Source organism: Erpetoichthys calabaricus, chromosome 2 (assembly GCF_900747795.2).
Source record: "Erpetoichthys calabaricus chromosome 2, fErpCal1.3, whole genome shotgun sequence".
In the NCBI taxonomy this organism is placed as follows: Eukaryota; Metazoa; Chordata; class Cladistia; order Polypteriformes; family Polypteridae; genus Erpetoichthys; species Erpetoichthys calabaricus.
This window is the reverse complement of record NC_041395.2, coordinates 224656752-224676159: the sequence shown is the minus strand read 5'-3', so window position 1 is coordinate 224676159 and position 19408 is coordinate 224656752. Positions and strand designations below refer to the sequence as shown.

Here is a 19408-nt window from a genome sequence, read left to right as displayed (position 1 = left end):
AAATTTGCAGGGCAATAGAAAAAATTCCATGACTGTGTAAAAATAACTGAATTAAAAAAATACCAAACATACCCTTCTTTAACGGGATTACGTTTGTTATTTACATGGTAATTTTAAAGAATATACAGTATATGGTATCTTTAAAGTTAAGGTTATTTATTTTACAATGGTGGCATGTTGTTATTAGCAAGAGACATATTATTTTAAGTTAATATGTACAGGCAGTCCCCGGGTTACGTACTGTACAAGATAGGGACTGCAGGTTTGTTTTTAAGTTGAATTTGCATGTAAGTCAGAACAGGTACATTATTTTAATCAATGCTATTGCTGACTGACTGTAACCAAGTGCTCTGCCAATGAATGATGGAGTTTCACCTCACCTCTCTCTGAACTTTTTATTATTTCTACTTTATTTTCCATGGTGATGGTTTTTCTCTTCTTTACTGTATCACCAGCACTTGTATCAGATTTGTGTTCAGAGACATTGTTGAAGGATGAAGACAAAAGGTTAAGATGAGCTCTTCTGCACAGCACTGTACACGTTATCACAGCAGGAAGGAATCAGCACGTCTAGGGTACTGATGAGAGACAACTTCCTTCTATGTACGTAACAGTACAAGCAGGCTTCCTATTGAGAACGAATGTTGGAGGCGAGGGGCGATTCACCATTCGCCCACCACACAGTCACCTCCACTTGCATACAGTATGCTGCCTGCAGCATCTGCCCACCGAGAACAAACAGGGTGCGACCAAAGGCGGGTAGTGAATCGCCCACCAACACCCCCATTCAACAGGCAGCCACCCGAGGCACACTATACAATGCTGCCCCATTTACCTTCAATGGCCTCCATTCAACCACAACTGGGTCACCACTTGCAGCATCACCAGCTGCCCACTGACAACGAACGGGGCAGTCAGGAGCAGAAGCTGCAGCCGTATGGTGGGCGGGCAGTGAACTGCCCCATCAAGCCTCCATCCTGCACACGTGCGGTAGCTGTGGCCCTGGCGACTATGGACCCCGGGTCACCGCTTGCCATGCACCCAGCCACCCACTGAAAATGAATGGGGTGCGGCTCCCACCGCCCCATTCATCAACCAGAGCTGCCCGAGGGACACTACACTGCATGAGCAGCAAAATCGCCCCCTCCAGCCACCGCTTGCGGTGTCCCCAGGCTGAAGATGACGGAGCGGCAGTTACTGAGGAGCCTGCGTCGTGTCCCCCAGACAGATGAAGCAGCAGCTGCGGCCCCGTTCGTAAGTCGTATGTCCATAACTTGGGGTCTACCTGTATATAGCAATTTTAAAAATCTCACAGAACTGCTTACAATTGCAGGAAATGTTGGTATGTCAAATTAAAGCCCTAAACTTGCTGAATGCATCTTTACTTGAAAGTGAAGAATGTTTTTGGGTACAATTCATGTTCTAAGATTATATGTATATTAAAAAAGTAAACACCTAATGTGTTTTTTGAAAATCTAATCAGTTTTTTAGAAGCTCTACTGTCACTGAAAGTACAGTAGTCCAGATTTCGTCATCATTTGTCAGCTTCTGCACTTGTAAGATTCCCATTTTCTTCAGATATGCAGTTACTGTTGCTGTTAATTCCATTAAAACTCAATCCACATCAGTCAATTTGAAGAGAGAAAATGAAAACAGTAAAAAAATAGTTTCTGTTTTAATTATTGCATATCAGAGAGTTGTCTTATATTTTGTGAAAACAGAAGCTTTGCCGCTTCAAAGTGAATCTATTCAGTACAATTTCAAGTTATGTATTAGGTTTTCACTTCTGCCCCACTGGTCACAATTATAAGCCGCATGGACAGAAAAATTATAAATAAATGTAATAATATACAATTTCACTTAACAATGCTTGGATGAAAGAGCATAGCATTACTATGAAATATAAACACCTAAATTCAAATACGGCAAAATAAAAATTTTAGACTTTAAATACCAGATAACATTAGCTGATATTTAGCTGGACACTACTGCAATCTTCACTCCTGATGCACAAAGCAAAATGTAAGGCAGAAAAATCATAAGAATAAAAATTACAGATAAAACAAAAAAAATGGTATTTATTATGGGAAAAGCTGGAGGTAGTGCTGGAAATAAGTGAGGGCAGGGCAAAAATGGCACTAAATGTACATGAAATATTAGTAATAATTTAATCTATATCAATGTCACTATTGTACCAAAACTCTGCTTTAACTCTTTGAATTGATCTAATGTTTTTTTTCCCCTCCACATCTCCCAATTTTGTTTTTGACTGCCGATTACAGAAATGGGTTAAATTTCTAGAATATTTCACATTAATATGTTTAGTAAAATAAATGTGGTATTTGGAAGTCAGTGGAATTACACTAGCAAAGTTTTTGTTGGCAGTAGACAGTCCACTTTATCTTTAACTTTCAACAAACTGGCCCTTGGTACAGAAAAACTTTAAGTAGCAGTGACTTACAGTAAATGAAACTTGTTTTTTTTTTTTATTGGGTCAATATATTAGTTATTGCGTAAGATTTAAAATTTTTTAATAAAATGAAAGAAAAAATCTATACACTGCTTAAGCTAATTTTTGGCTACTATTATAAGTACTTCATTGAATATTCTGTAAAAAAAAAAAAAAAAAGAGAAAAAAAAAAAATATTATATATATATATATATATATATATATATATATATATATATATATATATATATATATATATATATATATATATATTTTTTTTTTTTTTTTGGTTTGTAAATTATCCCTGGATTTCATTTGATGGGAAAAAAAATTGCCCTTAAAAATAAAATTTCCTACTCTGGAAATCCCTAAATAAATATGTGTACGCATTTGAAACAAGAAAGACAATAAAGACATTTAAAGAGAGCTACTTGCTTTGCAAAACATACAAAAGGAAGTCAGATTTGACTGGCCGTGAGACATCCTAGTTTGTTCTTTACTGCATGATGCTCCTTACCTTTTCAAGTGGAAGAAGCTGCGAATTAAGGTTCTCCAAACGGCCAATAAGTTCTCGCTCTTTTTGTAGCTGGTGTTCCTCAATATGGAGGGTTGTGTAGAGCTGTTGAACCAGCCTCTTGACATCATTCATTGTCTCAGTATCCTCACTGCTCAGGAGATCTGAGAATTAAAACATAAGCCAGCCTTAACTACATAAACAAACTTTTGTAGAAATCTACACTGCCTCCAGCTTCATAAAGAACAGGAATGATTAAAGATGCAGAAATGTTCCAACTTGAGGCAAAGGCCTTGCTCTGCATGAAGTTAAAACATCAGAGGAAAAATTCTGAATAATCTTAAGGAAGAATTCTGCAATGACACTTTTGGAAATCTAGTTGATACATTACTTTGATAAATATCTTACAAATTTAAATATATCATGTTTAAATTTGTTTTGAATTTAAAAAAATTCTCCCAAGTAGTACAAAAAAGTCAATAGTTGATTTACAAAATTATACATTAAATGTAAAAAAGTTCAGTGGACAAATACTGCATTTACAAATGCGTTACAATAGCAATACTAATTATAAGTCACTGCTGAAGAAGAAAAAAGTACAGGCTGAACTTTTCTTTTATGTATAGGATGCAATTTTCCCCCATCCCTATATATTGTAAAGAAACAAGCCACCATGACCCACTAACCTAAGCTCCCCCTAAGAACAAATTCAGATAAGAAATGGTCTGGTGACATGGAAAGCAAAAGTTTAACACAGTATATGAATTTTTGTCAATTCAATTAGACAATTCGGAAATCAAGCAAGAGATCTCAACTGAAAAAGACCGGAATGGATTGTTAAGACAAAGTCTGTGTAACTATAGTCATCAGCCCCTTTTTATGGGCTGTAATTTAAATGAGCTTTTTAACTAAGATGCGTCATTAACTGAAGCTCTGTGCTCTCAAATGTTTAATCAAACCATAAAGCAATTACACAAAAAGCTTGAGACCTTTGGTTAATTATAACTAAAATTAGGATAAGAAATGAGAGAATGCAATTAAATAGGTCGGTCATATATGGATGTACCATGCATCCAAACATTGACTCTACATAGATCTAAACCAGAAGATGGCATTGCACTACCTTTCAATTCTACTACTTGGCAGCAAATATAGGCACAAAAAAATCTTGGAAATTGGCAGAAATTTGTGAATTTACACCGGCCTGGCTCCCAGTAAAAGAAGATTTCCAACGGGATTTATTTTCATTTGCCCTGCTCTGTACTCCAGTTGATACCATCATCAATTTAACAGCAATCCAGTTGTCAACCAATTGCTTAAAATATGGATCCAATGCAGGACACTTTTTAAGGTATAAACAGCTGGCGCTCTTATACACAATAATAACCTTTTTTCTCCTTCTCACATCTACCTGCTATTTAACCTATGGAAAACAACAGGGATTAAGACACTTATGGATATGTCCAAAATTGTTTTAAAACCTGGGAAGAATTAAAAAATATAATTTTAGAATACTCATGATGGGCTGGTAATTAACTCTCTTATGCTATTAATTATTCTATTATATTAAAATACTCTGGTGTGAGCTGCCAGTACAGAGTAGCACAAACCAATCATCACATGATGGTGGCTGCACACCAGGTCCATGTAGGCAGTGTTACTCAACCATTAGATCACGCAGCCGGTGGGTTGCGGGTTGCAGTCATTCTTCCATGAGTGAAGGACCATAAGGAGAGAGAGAGAGTAAAGGTTGAGAAATAATGGTGCAAGGAAGGTGGCACGGGCCAAATACCTAACAATTTTAGCCCACATAGCACTGATCCGAACAAATCTTAAATAGCCCTTAAAGAGTCCCTGTGAAATAGTATTAACAGAAGATTTATTACTGTGGCAGGTTTTAGCAATTTTTAGAACATCACCACCCTATTACTTTCCTATAGCTCTTGATCATAAGTAGAAATTGCCTCAACTTGGTTGATGCATAAATCAGCGCATGACTATATTTAACAGCTTACGCATGAGGTGTCCTGGTGGCAGAACATAGCCGTATGTTATTTTTACAAACCCAAGGGTGTCTTCTTTCAAATAAATTAAAAGTGTTGTCTGCTCACTTTCATTATTAAAATATGCGATTTGCACGCATATACCCAGAGACTAGTTGCTGACCACAACTGAATCAATCTGCTTTTATCAAAGATCTCTCCTAGTTTAAACCATATTCAATGAAAGGCTCATTAACACTGGATAGGTGAGTTTCACCCCATTCTAATCATGTATATTTGTCTAGGATTGGTCATTCATATTACAAATCACAGCTGTGCATAAAAGATAAGAAGTAATCTGCATCTGCAACATCTCAGCTTTATGCATTGTTACGCACAAAACTTGAGTCAGATTCTGATAGCAGTTTTGACTCTGTTGAGAACGACACATTTGATGAAGGACTTGATGCTACGCTTGATTTGTAAGTACTGATTTTAGTATAACTGTGTGGTGTGGTGACATGCAGTTTTACAGTTCAGTTGTCATGGGTTCAATTACCACACCTGGGTGTGACAGATTCAACTATTGTCCACACAAAAGATAGGCCACGTACTGTTGTAAATTATTTCCAATTGCAATACTAACTCACATTTTGTGTGCTTTTTCACATACTGGTGGATTTAAAAAATATTCAGACCTTGAAAATGTTGCAGCCTTGTGCTAAAGTAATTTAATAATAAACTTTCTAAAATGTTGTTTTCACTTTGTTACTTTTAACAACTTGGTGTTTTAAAAAATTAATAATAGCTTGATGTGGAGAAAAATCTATTTAAATGATTTTATCATAAGGCTGAAAACACTTGATTATATGTACTGTCTAGTACACTTATCAGAAATAAACATTTTACAATAAACAATAGATTGATGCATTCTTAAAATGGTAATAAATTCCTGGATTGAACAACTCAGATTTTGTCTACCACAGTATCATTGTTTTAGCTATAGATCATTTAAATATCATATAATGAAGAACTTTTGTCTTTGTTGAAAACACTGCCAGCTTAGTCTGGCACCATCCCATCCCTTGCTAAATTGGGATGGTGGGGGTTAATTCTTTTCTCAAAAGAGCTCTATAAAAAAAGAAGCAACACTCTGTACATGGCTAGGGAAAAATGAACATCAAGTTTGTGTTATTTAACAAAATATTATGCACTAATCAAAAAAATAAAATCTGCACTTTTGGAATAGAAGCGGATACACAGAGCTAACATATTGAAAACAAGAAAAACTGCACACCAGGGAGCTTAAATTGTAAGGCACTGACAAAAACAAGAATAAAAAGTGTCTGATAAAACAGAAAAGAGGAAAAGATAAATAATGTGTGAATATTAAATTGTTCAATTGCTTAGATAGCTTGAAAACAAAATTGTCAGTTAAAAGCATAAATGAATTCACTCGCCTTCTTTCTTGGATTTTGAAAGAGACCTAGTTGATATATTGTTGCATATTTTCTTTTGATCAGTATGCTATCGGGATGTCAGTTTTAGCACATTATAATTTCTCACTTCACTTCAGTGTTTGCATTTCTTAGGTGTCAGTCACTAAAGTTTTACTTTTCATCCTTCCTTCAACAATACAGTAATTCATTAATCCTTTTCTTACAGTAACACCGAAAATACTTAATACATATTAAATTATTGCTGTAATTGTTATTATTTGGAGTTTGAACTGCTTCTCAGAGATCTGCTAAATGTTTCACAAGGCATCTTTCAATTATGTTTTAAATACATATCTGGAGTTTTTCCATTTGCATCACTCTCATTTTTTCTTCCCTCACGTGAAAATCTCAATCAGGTGACTGTTTTCAAAGTGTATTAATATTGGCTTGTTTAAAAAGTCAAATACACTATAAAGATTTATTTTCATTTTCTGTAATGCTACCAGCTAAAACAAAAAGGATACGTTCATTTAACTAAAGTGGTACAGAAGTAAAGAAGCAAGTACACAACACATTTTTTTAACATTAACACTAGAATTACCAGAGCCTAAGAAAAAACTCGCAGATCCGGCCCACCTTAAATTGCTTCTTAAATCCGTTCACACCTCTCCGCCAGCATCTTTTGTCCTCTAAATGTGCTGATAAAGACAAGCTACCAGCAGCCGGCTATTCCATCCCCCCTCCGACTTAGAATGTGAACGCACTTTTCCCAGCTCATGCCTTGATTGATTATCTGGGAGTGAAGTGGAGTTTTAGAGTGGAAATAATAGACCGTTATTTGGAACACACGCGTTTCATGTGTGTTCCGTTTCTACAGTAATCTGTGTAAACACATTGTTAAAACAGAAACTTTTTCATATTTTAGTAATAAATGTTACAAAATGTAGGCATAAACTATAGAATGTGTAAAGCCTGAGTTCCAAAGTTCAAATAAACACTTTCACAAAAGGTTCAATGATGACACAACAGTTTCCGTGGTGTAGCGCGCTAAGATTTCCTTCTTAGAGCGCAGCAGCTTTGCTGTGCCTCACAGACCTGAGTTCAATACCCCGCTGGGGATAAAGCGTTGCTTTTTTTTCTTTCTTTTTAACCTCAAATGGACATAAAATTTATAAATTGGTATGCACTGTCAGTTAATGAGATCGTTATATTTTCATGTGGGATGCTCCTTTTAAATTTTTAAATATTTTTTTAACAATTGAGACTGCAATTAACACGAACAACTGTCCTTATAACTGTTATTTTTAAGATCCATAACACACAGACAGACAGAGCACTGCATAATAGAGAGACAGACAGGCAGATATATATAAATAAACAGGGAAGGCACATGTACTGAAAGAAGAAAAGATCAACATGTGCGTTGTTCCTGCTGCACTGAATAAGCTCGCGCTCTAACATCACCCCTCTCCCCAATCTGACTAAGTAACAGCATAAGCATAGATGCAAACCAAGTGTAATCAAGAGTCCCGGTTCGATCCCCACTCACTCCTATATTTGCCGTTTTCAGTAGTAAGCTGCTCTTTTTGTTAATATTACACAGTACACACATGCACTTCATTTGTGTCTGTACTTGTGCTGTTACTTAGAGAGTCAGATCGGGGAGAGGGGTGATGTTAGAGCGCCTGAGCTTATTATATGTGTACTGTTACACTAAACGTACGTACATGTACTAAGTACGTAGAAAATTAGTTATGGGTACTCACCAACAGCGAAACACGTTGATGCTGAATGAGCGAGACGAGATGCTGACTAACTCAAAACAGAATCGAGTGCTGCTCTCCGTCGCTGAGCCAATCAGCACCCAGGAACTTAACCACATGCTCTGACTGGGTAGCTTCTCAGCCATCTGCCAATAGCGTCCCTTGTATGAAATCAACTGGGCAAACCAACTGAGGAAGCATGTACCAGAAATTAAAAGACCCATTGTCCGCAGAAACCCGCGAAGCAGCGAAAAATCCGCAATATATATTTAAATATGCTTACATATAAAATCCGCGATGGAGTGAAGCCGCGAAAGGCGAAGCGCGATATAGCGAGGGATTACTGTATATGCAGTATATTGAGTGAAGCTCAATAGAGGATCCCTAAAAGAAGTTTGAGTGATTATGTGAAAAAAAAAAAACAAAACCTGAAAACAAATTGAATTGAAAGTACTGACCGAAAAAAGGAGCAGTGAGAAAAACAATATGGCACCATATAATTGTAAAAGCATCGGGCTCACCTCTTTTTGGAGGCCTCACAAGATATGTTGTATCATTGATAATCAAGTTGAACTCATCTAGGAGAAGGATGTCAATTCCTGTTGATGAGGCTACACGGGTTCCATCTGAGACAATAACAGAAATCGGTAATTTCTTTAGAATACAAGAAAATAAAAAAAAATTGTGCTACACGTCACTGCAGTGAAAGCTGTACTACAATCATGTTTTAGTTTAAGGACAAACAATGAAAAAATGCAACTTAATTGTAACTAATTAAATTCAGAAATATAAAATTCAGTTTCTTGCAATCAGAGATTCAGCAAATTAAGTAATGGATTTTAATTTTCACACTTTTTAACCACTTTACAAATGAATGAACATCAAAACGTAATTAGTTTCAGCTTGTTAATCCAGTCATTTTCTAGGTGGCTATAAATGCCCTACCATTTTGAATGTTGCATGTTAGTCAAAAGGTGAGACAGGTACTTCTATATATTATAAATACTAATTCACAGGCTAAATACAGCTTCAGGGTGATTAGATTCAATAATAAAAAGTATGTGCTCAACATGCTAATTGAAAATCTAAAGCTTACAGCAATATTGTTCTTTAGCTTAAGGCAATGGGCAAGACTTACATATGAAGTTATAACTTAGTATATTTGTTCTTATTATCAACCTGCTGTAATACAAAGCTGCTCAGGACTTGCTGAATTGCCCTGTCACGTTTTGGAACTGTTCTTATCAAACTAAATTATAAAGGCAAGCCAATTAACATGACTGAGTTAAGAGCTTTAGCAGTAGTAGTAGTAGTAGTAGTAGTAGGATTCTTATATGTAGACAGTGCAATGAAATGTTTATTGGCATGCTTAACCAACATGCAACATATGGTCTCTTCCTGACGCCTGATAAATGTTATATAACCAGTTTGTGTTATGGATGAACTTGTAGTTACAAAGAAGTTACTGCAATGTCAATACATTTTACCTGTTGAATAGATGGCAACTCTGTCAATTCCTCGGTCCTCAGCCTTTAGCTGCTCTAGAAAGACACCCACCGAATCAGAGATAGGCTTTAGGGTAAACTGGCATCGCTCTCGTCTGGAGGGCAAATTCACAGAAATAACTGGTAGGCCATTATGGTAAGCCACATTCACATCTGTTGAGCGAGGAAAATAAATTAAAGTTAGATCAGTGTGTCACCATAAATACATAAGACTTCACATGTGTGGACAAGGACATACACTCCTCTGTCAACTTGTAATATTTGATTTCAATGGCACATACAGTGACAAACAAATGATCTGTTTAAGCTCTCATCTTGATGGTTTCTCCTTCAAATATAAATATGAAGTGATAGGGGCTACCCATGAAAACTGTTCTAAAGAGAGTGCCAGACAAAGAACAATTCAATAGTGACTGACCTTCATGATAATTTCAAATAAACCAAAGAGAACCATGCCTGAAATGTGGTACTGGAGTCACTCCTCAAGACCGGGTTGGAAGTGGAATTTATTTGTGCCTGGGTGAACCATGTAGCTTGGTTGAGCTCAGTCTGAAAAAGCTTTGTGCAATGACCATTGGGGCTCACCACTGGCAGAATGAAGGATGACCAGTAGATATAGTGGCAGTTAGGCAACAGGAAAGAATGAGAAAGAGCCAGGCATAATAGATTATCACAAATTATACTTTTAGATTACCCCAGTTAACAATGATAGCAAAATGATAGTAGATATCTGCCAATAAAAAGATTACATTTAAGATGCTTTGGAATGTCACCTTGTTGCCAAATGTGATAACCGAGAATTTATATTGAACTGCCATGACTGATTATTCTGTCTACAGAGTTGTCATTTATGCTTTAATAGCCATCTCAATATGCAACAAAGTGATGGGCTATAGACTTATCCTTTGTGGCAAAAATCATTTTTATATTATGACTGATAAAAGAGAGATAAACAAACCAATAATGTTGCTGAACAGCTTATCTAATAACCTATTTCACCTACTTATGCACCCTGTTTGTGTAAAATGCATTACCTTATTAGACAAAAGAACTGAAAAAGCAACTGGTTATATTTGTAAAAGGCATAGAACAGGGGAAATTAAGGTGCCTTCCTTGTGCAGGTCAATTAACTGCATTACTGTGCTATAGGGAATAAAAAGTTCACGTGAGGAGGCATTTTGGCAAATGAAGTCAGTCAGGGATTAAATAAATAAATAACTCTCTATCATCTTAGTCACATGAGCTGCTAAGATACTCCTTGAGACCAAATTACTAGGGCTGAAAACAGAAATGGTATGAGATAGCAAAGGGTTTAGTGCCTGACCAGTGCCGTCTGAAGATAGAAATGCAAAGATCAGCATCATTTTTGATGAGAACTGTCACTCTGACAGATCTCCTTTGCATCCTGTGCATATTGATTGCGCTTAAGGCCTTTGCATGTCAAAGCTTGTGTGAAGCAACAGCAAGAGTAGCAAAGCAGGCATTGGCAGTTCATTTTAAAGCAAAGAATTTCTAAAGATAAATACATAAATAAAAATAAATAAATTCATTTTAAACAAAACTTCAACAAAGAATGGAAAAATGTCCAGTAAAACGACTACTTTGTAAATGAATGTTTACACTTTAAAAAAAGAAATTAAAAATGCATTTTTAGAAAATGCACAAAAAAGGAATCAAAGAAGAAAACTGGACAGTGGTTCTGATAATTTGTATAATATTAACTTTTCTCATTTTTATATTGCATACTACTTTCCAATCCCACCCCTGTTCCTCCAGGCAGCAGATTCAAAATTGTTCCAACTTAAACTATTACATTAGATAATGCAACTTTTTATTCAACTAACCTGTCCATTTTCAAATTGTAGGAAAAGTACTTGAATAATCGGTACTTAACTGATAGGAGCATCATAGCAGAGCATGCAGAGACTGCAGTGTGATACTTGAAATCAATTTCAACAAATTAGTAATAGAGAATCAAGGATTTTTCTTACTAGGCATACTCAACTGACACCTTTTTATCATAATAGGGATCTGAATTATACTTCATACTTAATAAGAAAATGAGAATTGAACGGAAAATAATCTGCAGAAAATAAATTGATACATGTATCCATTGTCTCATCTACTTATCATGTTCAGAGTGCTGGAGCAAATCCCAGCAGCATTTGGCACGAGGCAGGGTTAGTCCCAGACAGAGTTCCTGTCCATCAGAATGTATAATCATAGTCACACCTAGACAAGGTTAATTTAGATTTACCAGTTAACCTAGCATATACAACTTTGGGATGGGGAAAGGACATGGTAATAAATAATTTTGTACTACAATATATGGATTGTGGTTTCACTCTTACACACACATACAATTATTTCAAAAGCTTAATTTTGTATTTAAAATTAATTGTAATAAACCACATAAAGCTGTGGCTTTTGTATTTGCTTCTTTGAAACAAACTCAGAAATCATATGAACAACAGTGTTTAGCTTTAGTTTAGTGATAAAATGTCAACCTACAACTGAGCAAATGTCACAACTTCTCAAAGCAAGCAGGGTAGTTTAAGTCTGTACTTTTGTTTGTTCAGTGATACTTCAATTGGCAACAACTAGTTCGGCATTCACATAATTATAAAAATGGCTTTACAGAAGTTGCTTCTGGTTGAGCAATTCGGTCTAAATACAGACATATATCATAAATCCATAATGTATTAAAATCAGGTTACCCACGATGTTAAATGAGAAAAATGACATTCAGTCCTGATTTTCTAAATCCATTTTCTTTGATGTTTCTGTGTTCCACAACTAAGAGTGAATGGCGAAAGCATGACAAAAACTTAAAATCATAACCCTGGTAGCATAAGAAGCCATTGGTCTCCAAGAGGTTTTAATATTATATGAAACAGTGTTTTGAACAGATGCCTTTTTATTATGAAAATATTTACAAAGTAAGATTACATATGATTCAAAGTACTTGCTCTCTTTTTGAAAAGGCAGGAGGTCTACATAACATAAACAATAATATTTAGCCAGATTTATAAGTAGAGATTGTTGTGAGGGCAGTTTGGGGAATAACAAAAGGGGAGAACTATTATTTATTTATGGACTTTTTATTTATTTTCAACAAAATGCACTAATGGTAAAAATAATTAAAGACATAAACAATACTATGGATTTGACCATGAAAAATAGCAAAGCCAAATACAAACAGCATTTAGGTTAGTACATTTCTACTGTTTATGAAGGTTGCACAAAGCACAATTGCTACCGGATGGGTGCCGAGTGAAAACCAGATAGATAGATAGATAGATATGTTATATCTATTGAAAGATAATGCATTAGAGGCCTGTAGCCCCACATTACTTTAACTTTTCTGAGGTGCGATACATAATTTTACTGCCACAGACAGGAGCACATTGTTGTGCAAGTATAAACACATAGCTTTAAGCTACACCTTGCTGTTTTAGGCAGTGAGCCAACAGCGTTCATCTACAAATGAAAACTAAACATATGGCAGTTGTTTTCCATTGTGTTTGACGTGAAAAGGGAGTACCTGCCATTTCTTAGCTGCGGTAACATTTTAAAAGCTCTATGGCATACAATATTTCTAGGTCAAGCATTTCTTGACAAAGACATTGCTTATGCATGGTTATCAAAAGGCAGACTGCAGTGTGTGTGTGTGTATATATATATATATATATATATATATATATATATATATATATACACACACACAAATATACAGTATATATATACACAGCATCTCACAAAAGTGAGTACACCCCTTACGTTTTTGTAAATATTTTATTATATCTTTTCATGGGACAACAACTTAAGATATGACACTTTGATACAATGTAAAGTAGTCAGTGTACAGCTTGTATAACAGTGTAAATTTGCTGTCCCCTCAAAATAACTCAACACACTGCCATTAATGTCTAAACTGCTGGCAACAAAAGTGAGTACACCCCTAAGTGAAAAATGTCCAAATTGTGCCCAAGGTGTCAATATATTTAGTGTGGCCACCATTATTTTCCAGCACTGCCTTAACTCTTTTGGGCATGGAGTTCACTAGAGCTTCACAGGTTGCCACTGGAATCCTCTTCCACTCCTCCATGACGACATCACGGAGCTGGTGGATGTTAGAGACCTTGCACTCCTCCACCCTCTGTTTGAGGATGCCCCACAGATGCTCAATAGGGTTTAGGTCTGCAGACATGCTTTGCCAGTCTAGCACCTTTACCCTCAGATTCTTTAGCAAGGCAGTGGTCGACTTGGAGGTGTGTTTGGGGTCATTATCATGTTGGAATACTACCCTGCTGCCCAGTTTCACAATACATGTTGGCATTCATGGTTCCCTCAATGAAATGTAGCTCCCCAGTGCAGACAGCACTCATGCAGCCCCAAACCATGACACTCTCACCACCATGCTTGACTGTAGGCAAGACACACTTGTCTTTGTACAGTAATCCCTCCTCGATCGCGGGGGTTGCGTTCCAGAACCCCCCGCGAAAGGTGAAAATCCACAAAGTAGAAACCATATGTTTATATGGTTATTTTTATATTGTCACGCTTGGGTCACAGATTTGCATAGAAACACAGGAGGTTGTAGAGAGACAGGAACGTTATTCAAACACTGCAAACAAACATTTGTCTCTTTTTCAAAAGTTTAAACTGTGCTCCATGACAAGACGGAGATGACAGTTCCGTCTCACAATTAAAAGAATGCAAACATATCTTCCTCTTCAAAGGAGTGTGCGTCAGGTGCAGAGAATGCCAGAGAGAGAGAGAGAGAGAGAGAAAAGCAAACAAAAATCAATAGGGCTCTTTGGCTTTTAAGTATGTGAAGCACCGCCGGACAAAGCAGCTGCAAGGAAGGCAGCAATGTGAAGGTAGTCTTTCAGCATTTTTTAGAGGAGTGTCCGTATCCTCTGGGCCAGTGTGCGAACAGCCCCTCTGCTCACACCCCCTCCGTCAGGAGCAGAGAATGTCAGAGAGAGAGAAAAACAAACAATCAAAAATCAATACGTGCCCTTTGAGCTTTTAAGTATGCGAAGCACCGTGCGGGAAGCATGTCACTTCACGAAGCAACTGCACAGAAGGGAGCAACGTGAAGGTAATCTTTCAGCATTTTTAGACAAGCATCTGTATCATCTAGGGGTGCGAACAGCCCCCCTACTCACACCCTCTCCGTCAGGAGCAGAGAATGTCAGAGCAAGAGAGAGAGAAAAGCAAACAATCAAAAATCAATACGTGCTGTTTGATCTTTTAAGTATGCAAAGTACAGTGCGGGATGCATATCGCTTGACAAAGCAGCCATATGTAAGCCCAGCAAGGAAGAGAGCAATGTGAAGGTAATCTTTCAGCGTTTTTTGAGGAGTGGCTGTATCCTCTAGGGGTGCGAACAGCCCCCGTGCTCACAATATATTTGAGGAGTTTTATTTAATATGTAATACGCACTCTGGTTGGGTAGCTTCTCAGCCATCTGCCAATAGCGTCCCTTGTATGAAATCAACTGGGCAAACCAACTGAGGAAGCATGTACCAGAAATTAAAAGACCCATTGTCCACTGAAACCCACGAACCAGCGAAAAATCTGCGATATATATTTAAATATGCTTACATATAAAATCCGCGATAGAGTGAAGCCGTGAAAGTCGAAGCACGATATAGCGAGGGATTACTGTACTCCTCACCTGGTTGCCGCCACACACCAGATAAGTTTATCTTGGTCTCATCAGACCACAGGACATGGTTCCAGTAATCCATGTCCTTAGTCTGCTTGTCTTCAGCAGACTGTTTGCGGGCTTTCTTGTGCATCATCTTTAGAGGAGGCTTCCTTCTAGGATGACAGCCATGCAGACCAATTTGATACAGTGTGCGGCGTATGGTCTGAGCACTGACAGGCTGACCCCCCCACCCCTTCAACCTCTGCAGCAATGCTGGCAGCACTCATATGCCTATTTTCAAAAGACAACCTCTGGATATGATGCTGAGCATGTGCACTCAACTTCTTTGGTCGACCATGGCGAGGCCTGTTCTGAGTGGAACCTGTCCTGTTAAAACGCTGTATGGTCTTGGCCACCATGCTGCAGCTCAGTTTTAGGGTGTTGGCAATCTTCTTATAGCCTAGGACATCTTTATGTAGAGCAAACAATTCTTTTTTTCAGATCCTCAGAGAGTTCTTTGCCACAAGGTGCCATGTTGAACTTCCAGTGACCAGTATGAGAGAGTGTGAGAGCGATAACACCAAATTTAACACACCTGCTCCCCATTCACACCTGAGACCTTGTAACACTAACAAGTCACATGACACCTGGGAGGGAAAATGACTAATTGGCACAATTTGGACATTTTTTACTTAGGGCTGTACTCACCTTTGTTGCTAGCGGTTTTGACATTAATGGCCGGATATTGAGTTATTTTGAGGGGACAGCAAATTTACAGTTATACAAGCTGTACACTGAATACTTTACATTGTATCAAAGTGTCATATCTTCAGTGTTCACTTTGATTTTCGGGGTCTTTGAATTCAGCCCTCTGTAGGTTGATAATTTTCATTTTCATCAAATGATGTGGCATCCTTTCGTTCCTAACACATTACCCAGTCCATATCAGTATAGATATCCAGCATGATTTTTTTTCCCCCAATCTGATGTGTTTTCAAAGTGTTCCTTTAATTTTTTTGAGCAGTTTATATATATGCCAATTTGCCAGTCTGGTGAAGGCTTGATGGAATTTTTGCAGCACTTGATTTACTCAGCAGCCAAAACTAGGAAATTTGAGGTCAATGCAACGATATCAAGGCATGTGAGTTAGCGGGCACAGAACCTAAGAGTAGCAGTTGTGGATGTAATCACATCATCATGATAGGAAAGTACAGGTGCACAATGACAACAGAGATTTTAGTGCAGAACTATTGCAAACTTTCTTTTTATCCGCAGTTATTTACTGCACTAGCGAAAAATATGATCTTGTCTTTAGAATCCATTTTGCTACATCATTTAAATCCAATACCTCAAAAACAGGTGACAACATTTGAACTTTGCTGTGTAAGAAAAAAATGTTCTCAAAAATAATATTCCACTCTTTGGCCCCTAAATCATTTTCTTCGATGACCACAAATCAAATCTTGCCACTGCCTTGCAGGGGATTCCAAGATGTTTACTGCAGTGCCCACAAATATAATTCTCTCAAGCATCGTCTCTGCAGCAGTAATGGATGTGAACAAATTCGACTGCCATTAAAGAATGTGTCATTATTTCAAAACGCTGGGCTCAGTAGATTAAGCTTGAAAATATCCTGTAAGAAATTTAGCATGAATATGCACAGGGGGACAAAACTTATCAAATATGTAAGAGCAGGATGATACTTTTAATGTGCAGGTACAAGAAGGACATAACCTCTGCTGCAGGCAGGAGAAGGTGGGATTCAATTTGGTTCTCTGCGAAAGCATAACAAAACCTCTTAGAAAATGTGCAGAAGTGGTCCTCCCACAGTATGTGTTACAGGAAGAAATAGCATAAAGTGCTTTTTAATTCTGGGTGCTTTCACCAGTGTGACAATTCTTATAATTAGTGTTGTTTGCTCCTCATGGCTCTACAATGCAAATTAGGTGAACAATGCAATATAATGGAGTAATATTTGGACTGCTTGATGTTACTCACTATATGCTCAATTTACCTTCTTACTTATGGAATTAATTAACTCATTTTAAATTGTTTTGCCAAAGTAGTTTGTGTGGGTGATGTTGCCACTCTCCGCGTGTTCTATATGCTATTTCACAAATGTTCTTCCCAATGATAATCTGACGGCGAACATGAAAATATCTATCGGCAGCTGCTAACTATTATTAATCTAGCCCCACTCTCCTAAGCTAAGATGTGAATTTCCCATTGGGATTAATAAAGTATCTATCTATCTATCTATCTATCTATCTATCTATCTATCTATCTATCTATCTATCTATCTATCTATCTATCTATCTATCTATCTATCTATCTATCTATCTATCTATCTATCTATCTATCTATCTAAGCATGTGCTTTATATTTCATCATAGCGTCTTTTCTCAGATTAGCAGAGCCCCTAGCTGTAAATCAAGTGTGACAAATGATGCCACCCACAATTAACAGATAAACTACCTACAAAATATCACTATATAAGAGTAGGCCAATTAAACACTGTCAACCAAACATATAACCACTTTCACTGTTCTGCCCTCCTGTGGCACCTTGCTGCCAAAACACAAGCAAGTGGCATATGGGACGGAATAAAAATCTTCTCTTTGCCAATTAAACAGCACAGAGTCTTTTCCAATAAAATCTTATATGGTTGAGGAATACAGAGCAGGGTTTCTGAGACCATTCTTCCTTACGGAATCTTCTTTTGTGCCCTCTATGACTCTTGGGACTGAAAACTGAGATGGCAATGGCAGAAGCTTGATTTTGTGTTGTTTTGGATTATTGTCCAGTTTTAAAATTTTTCGTAAAGGCAGCAGCTTTAAATTTAAAATCTGTTGGTACTCAATGGAGTCTATAATGCCATGTATCCTAACAAGGTTCCTTGGTTCTTTGGTGGAAAAACAGCCCCATAACATCACAGAACATCCACCATACTAGAAAGAGGGGATCAGGTTCTTTTTTGTATGGTTATCTTTCTTTTTATGAGAAACACACCTCGAGTGTTTGTTGCCATAAAGCTCAATTTTCATTTCATTTGACCTTTGAATGCTGTTCATATGTATACCGTAGTGAAACAAGAAATCACAGATTACTTCTGTAAAGTTCCTAAACAATCTGATTTACTTAAACATGTCAAAAATGCTTCAGTTAAAGGTTGGATTTCTCTCTTTTTTCAATATGAGATTAAGGTAAATCATCAAAAGGATAAACTTTTTATAACTTCTGATGATGCCACCTCTACATGGAATCATCTTATGTACACTTTTAACACTATAATGCAGTCAAAACTATTTTAATAGGCAGATGAACATAAACAAACACCTGCATCCACATTACTTCCAAAATATCGATGAAGGATACCAATCCACCCTTCTGATCTAACTCACGATTGCAGGGAGCTAAAGTCCATGCTAGCAGCAGGGCACAAAGCAGGGATCAAACTGAGAAGTTGCTAGTCTACTACACACACACACACACACACACACACACACAGGTAGGAAAACCAGAGAATCCATACAGACACTGGAAGTAAATACAATCTCTGCACAATTACTGGGCAAGGATTTGAATCCAGCTTCTTGAAGTTGTAAGGTAGCAGCACTGACAACTGTGACAACCATTGGAATCAATCCTGTGTAATTAATTATTTTCTGTTAACTTTTGTCAATCCTAGGATTTATTTATTTTAGTTCTTGAGGCATATCTTAAACTAACCGATTTCCCTTTTTAAATGTCTCTGGATTTACATCATGCTCTCAAGCTCTGAAAATAGGCTACTGTTGTTGAAATGACTGTTCCTTTAACCTCTCTTAGCATGAAATCACTTGAGAAGCTGATTAACAAGGAGCTGCTACACAAAACGCAGGCATATTTAGTCCCTTACAATTACAGCATAAAAACTGGAATGGAACATGCTATATCTACACTTCATCATATGCTGTGTAAGTACTTGGAAGGTGACAAAACTCACACCAGATTGCTATTTATTGATTTTACCTCTGCTTTGAATATATTCTAGCCACACATTTTGGTTGAGAAAGTTATTGATAATGTTTGGATTCTTCATTCGTAACTATGAGAAC

General features: G+C 37.1%; 1 protein-coding gene across 1 annotated transcript in view; it reads right to left on the bottom strand.

Annotated features, from left to right (window-relative positions):
- The window catches only part of mcu (mitochondrial calcium uniporter), a 184846-nt gene that overhangs the window by 8196 nt on the left and 157242 nt on the right, over nucleotides 1–19408 (bottom strand). The window contains exons 4-6 of the mRNA XM_028795210.2: nucleotides 9635–9805; nucleotides 8669–8773; nucleotides 2967–3127 (exon numbers count right to left, since the gene is read on the bottom strand). Coding sequence (XP_028651043.1) covers nucleotides 2967–3127; nucleotides 8669–8773; nucleotides 9635–9805 — 437 coding nt within the window. The remainder of the gene's footprint in view (nucleotides 1–2966; nucleotides 3128–8668; nucleotides 8774–9634; nucleotides 9806–19408) is intronic.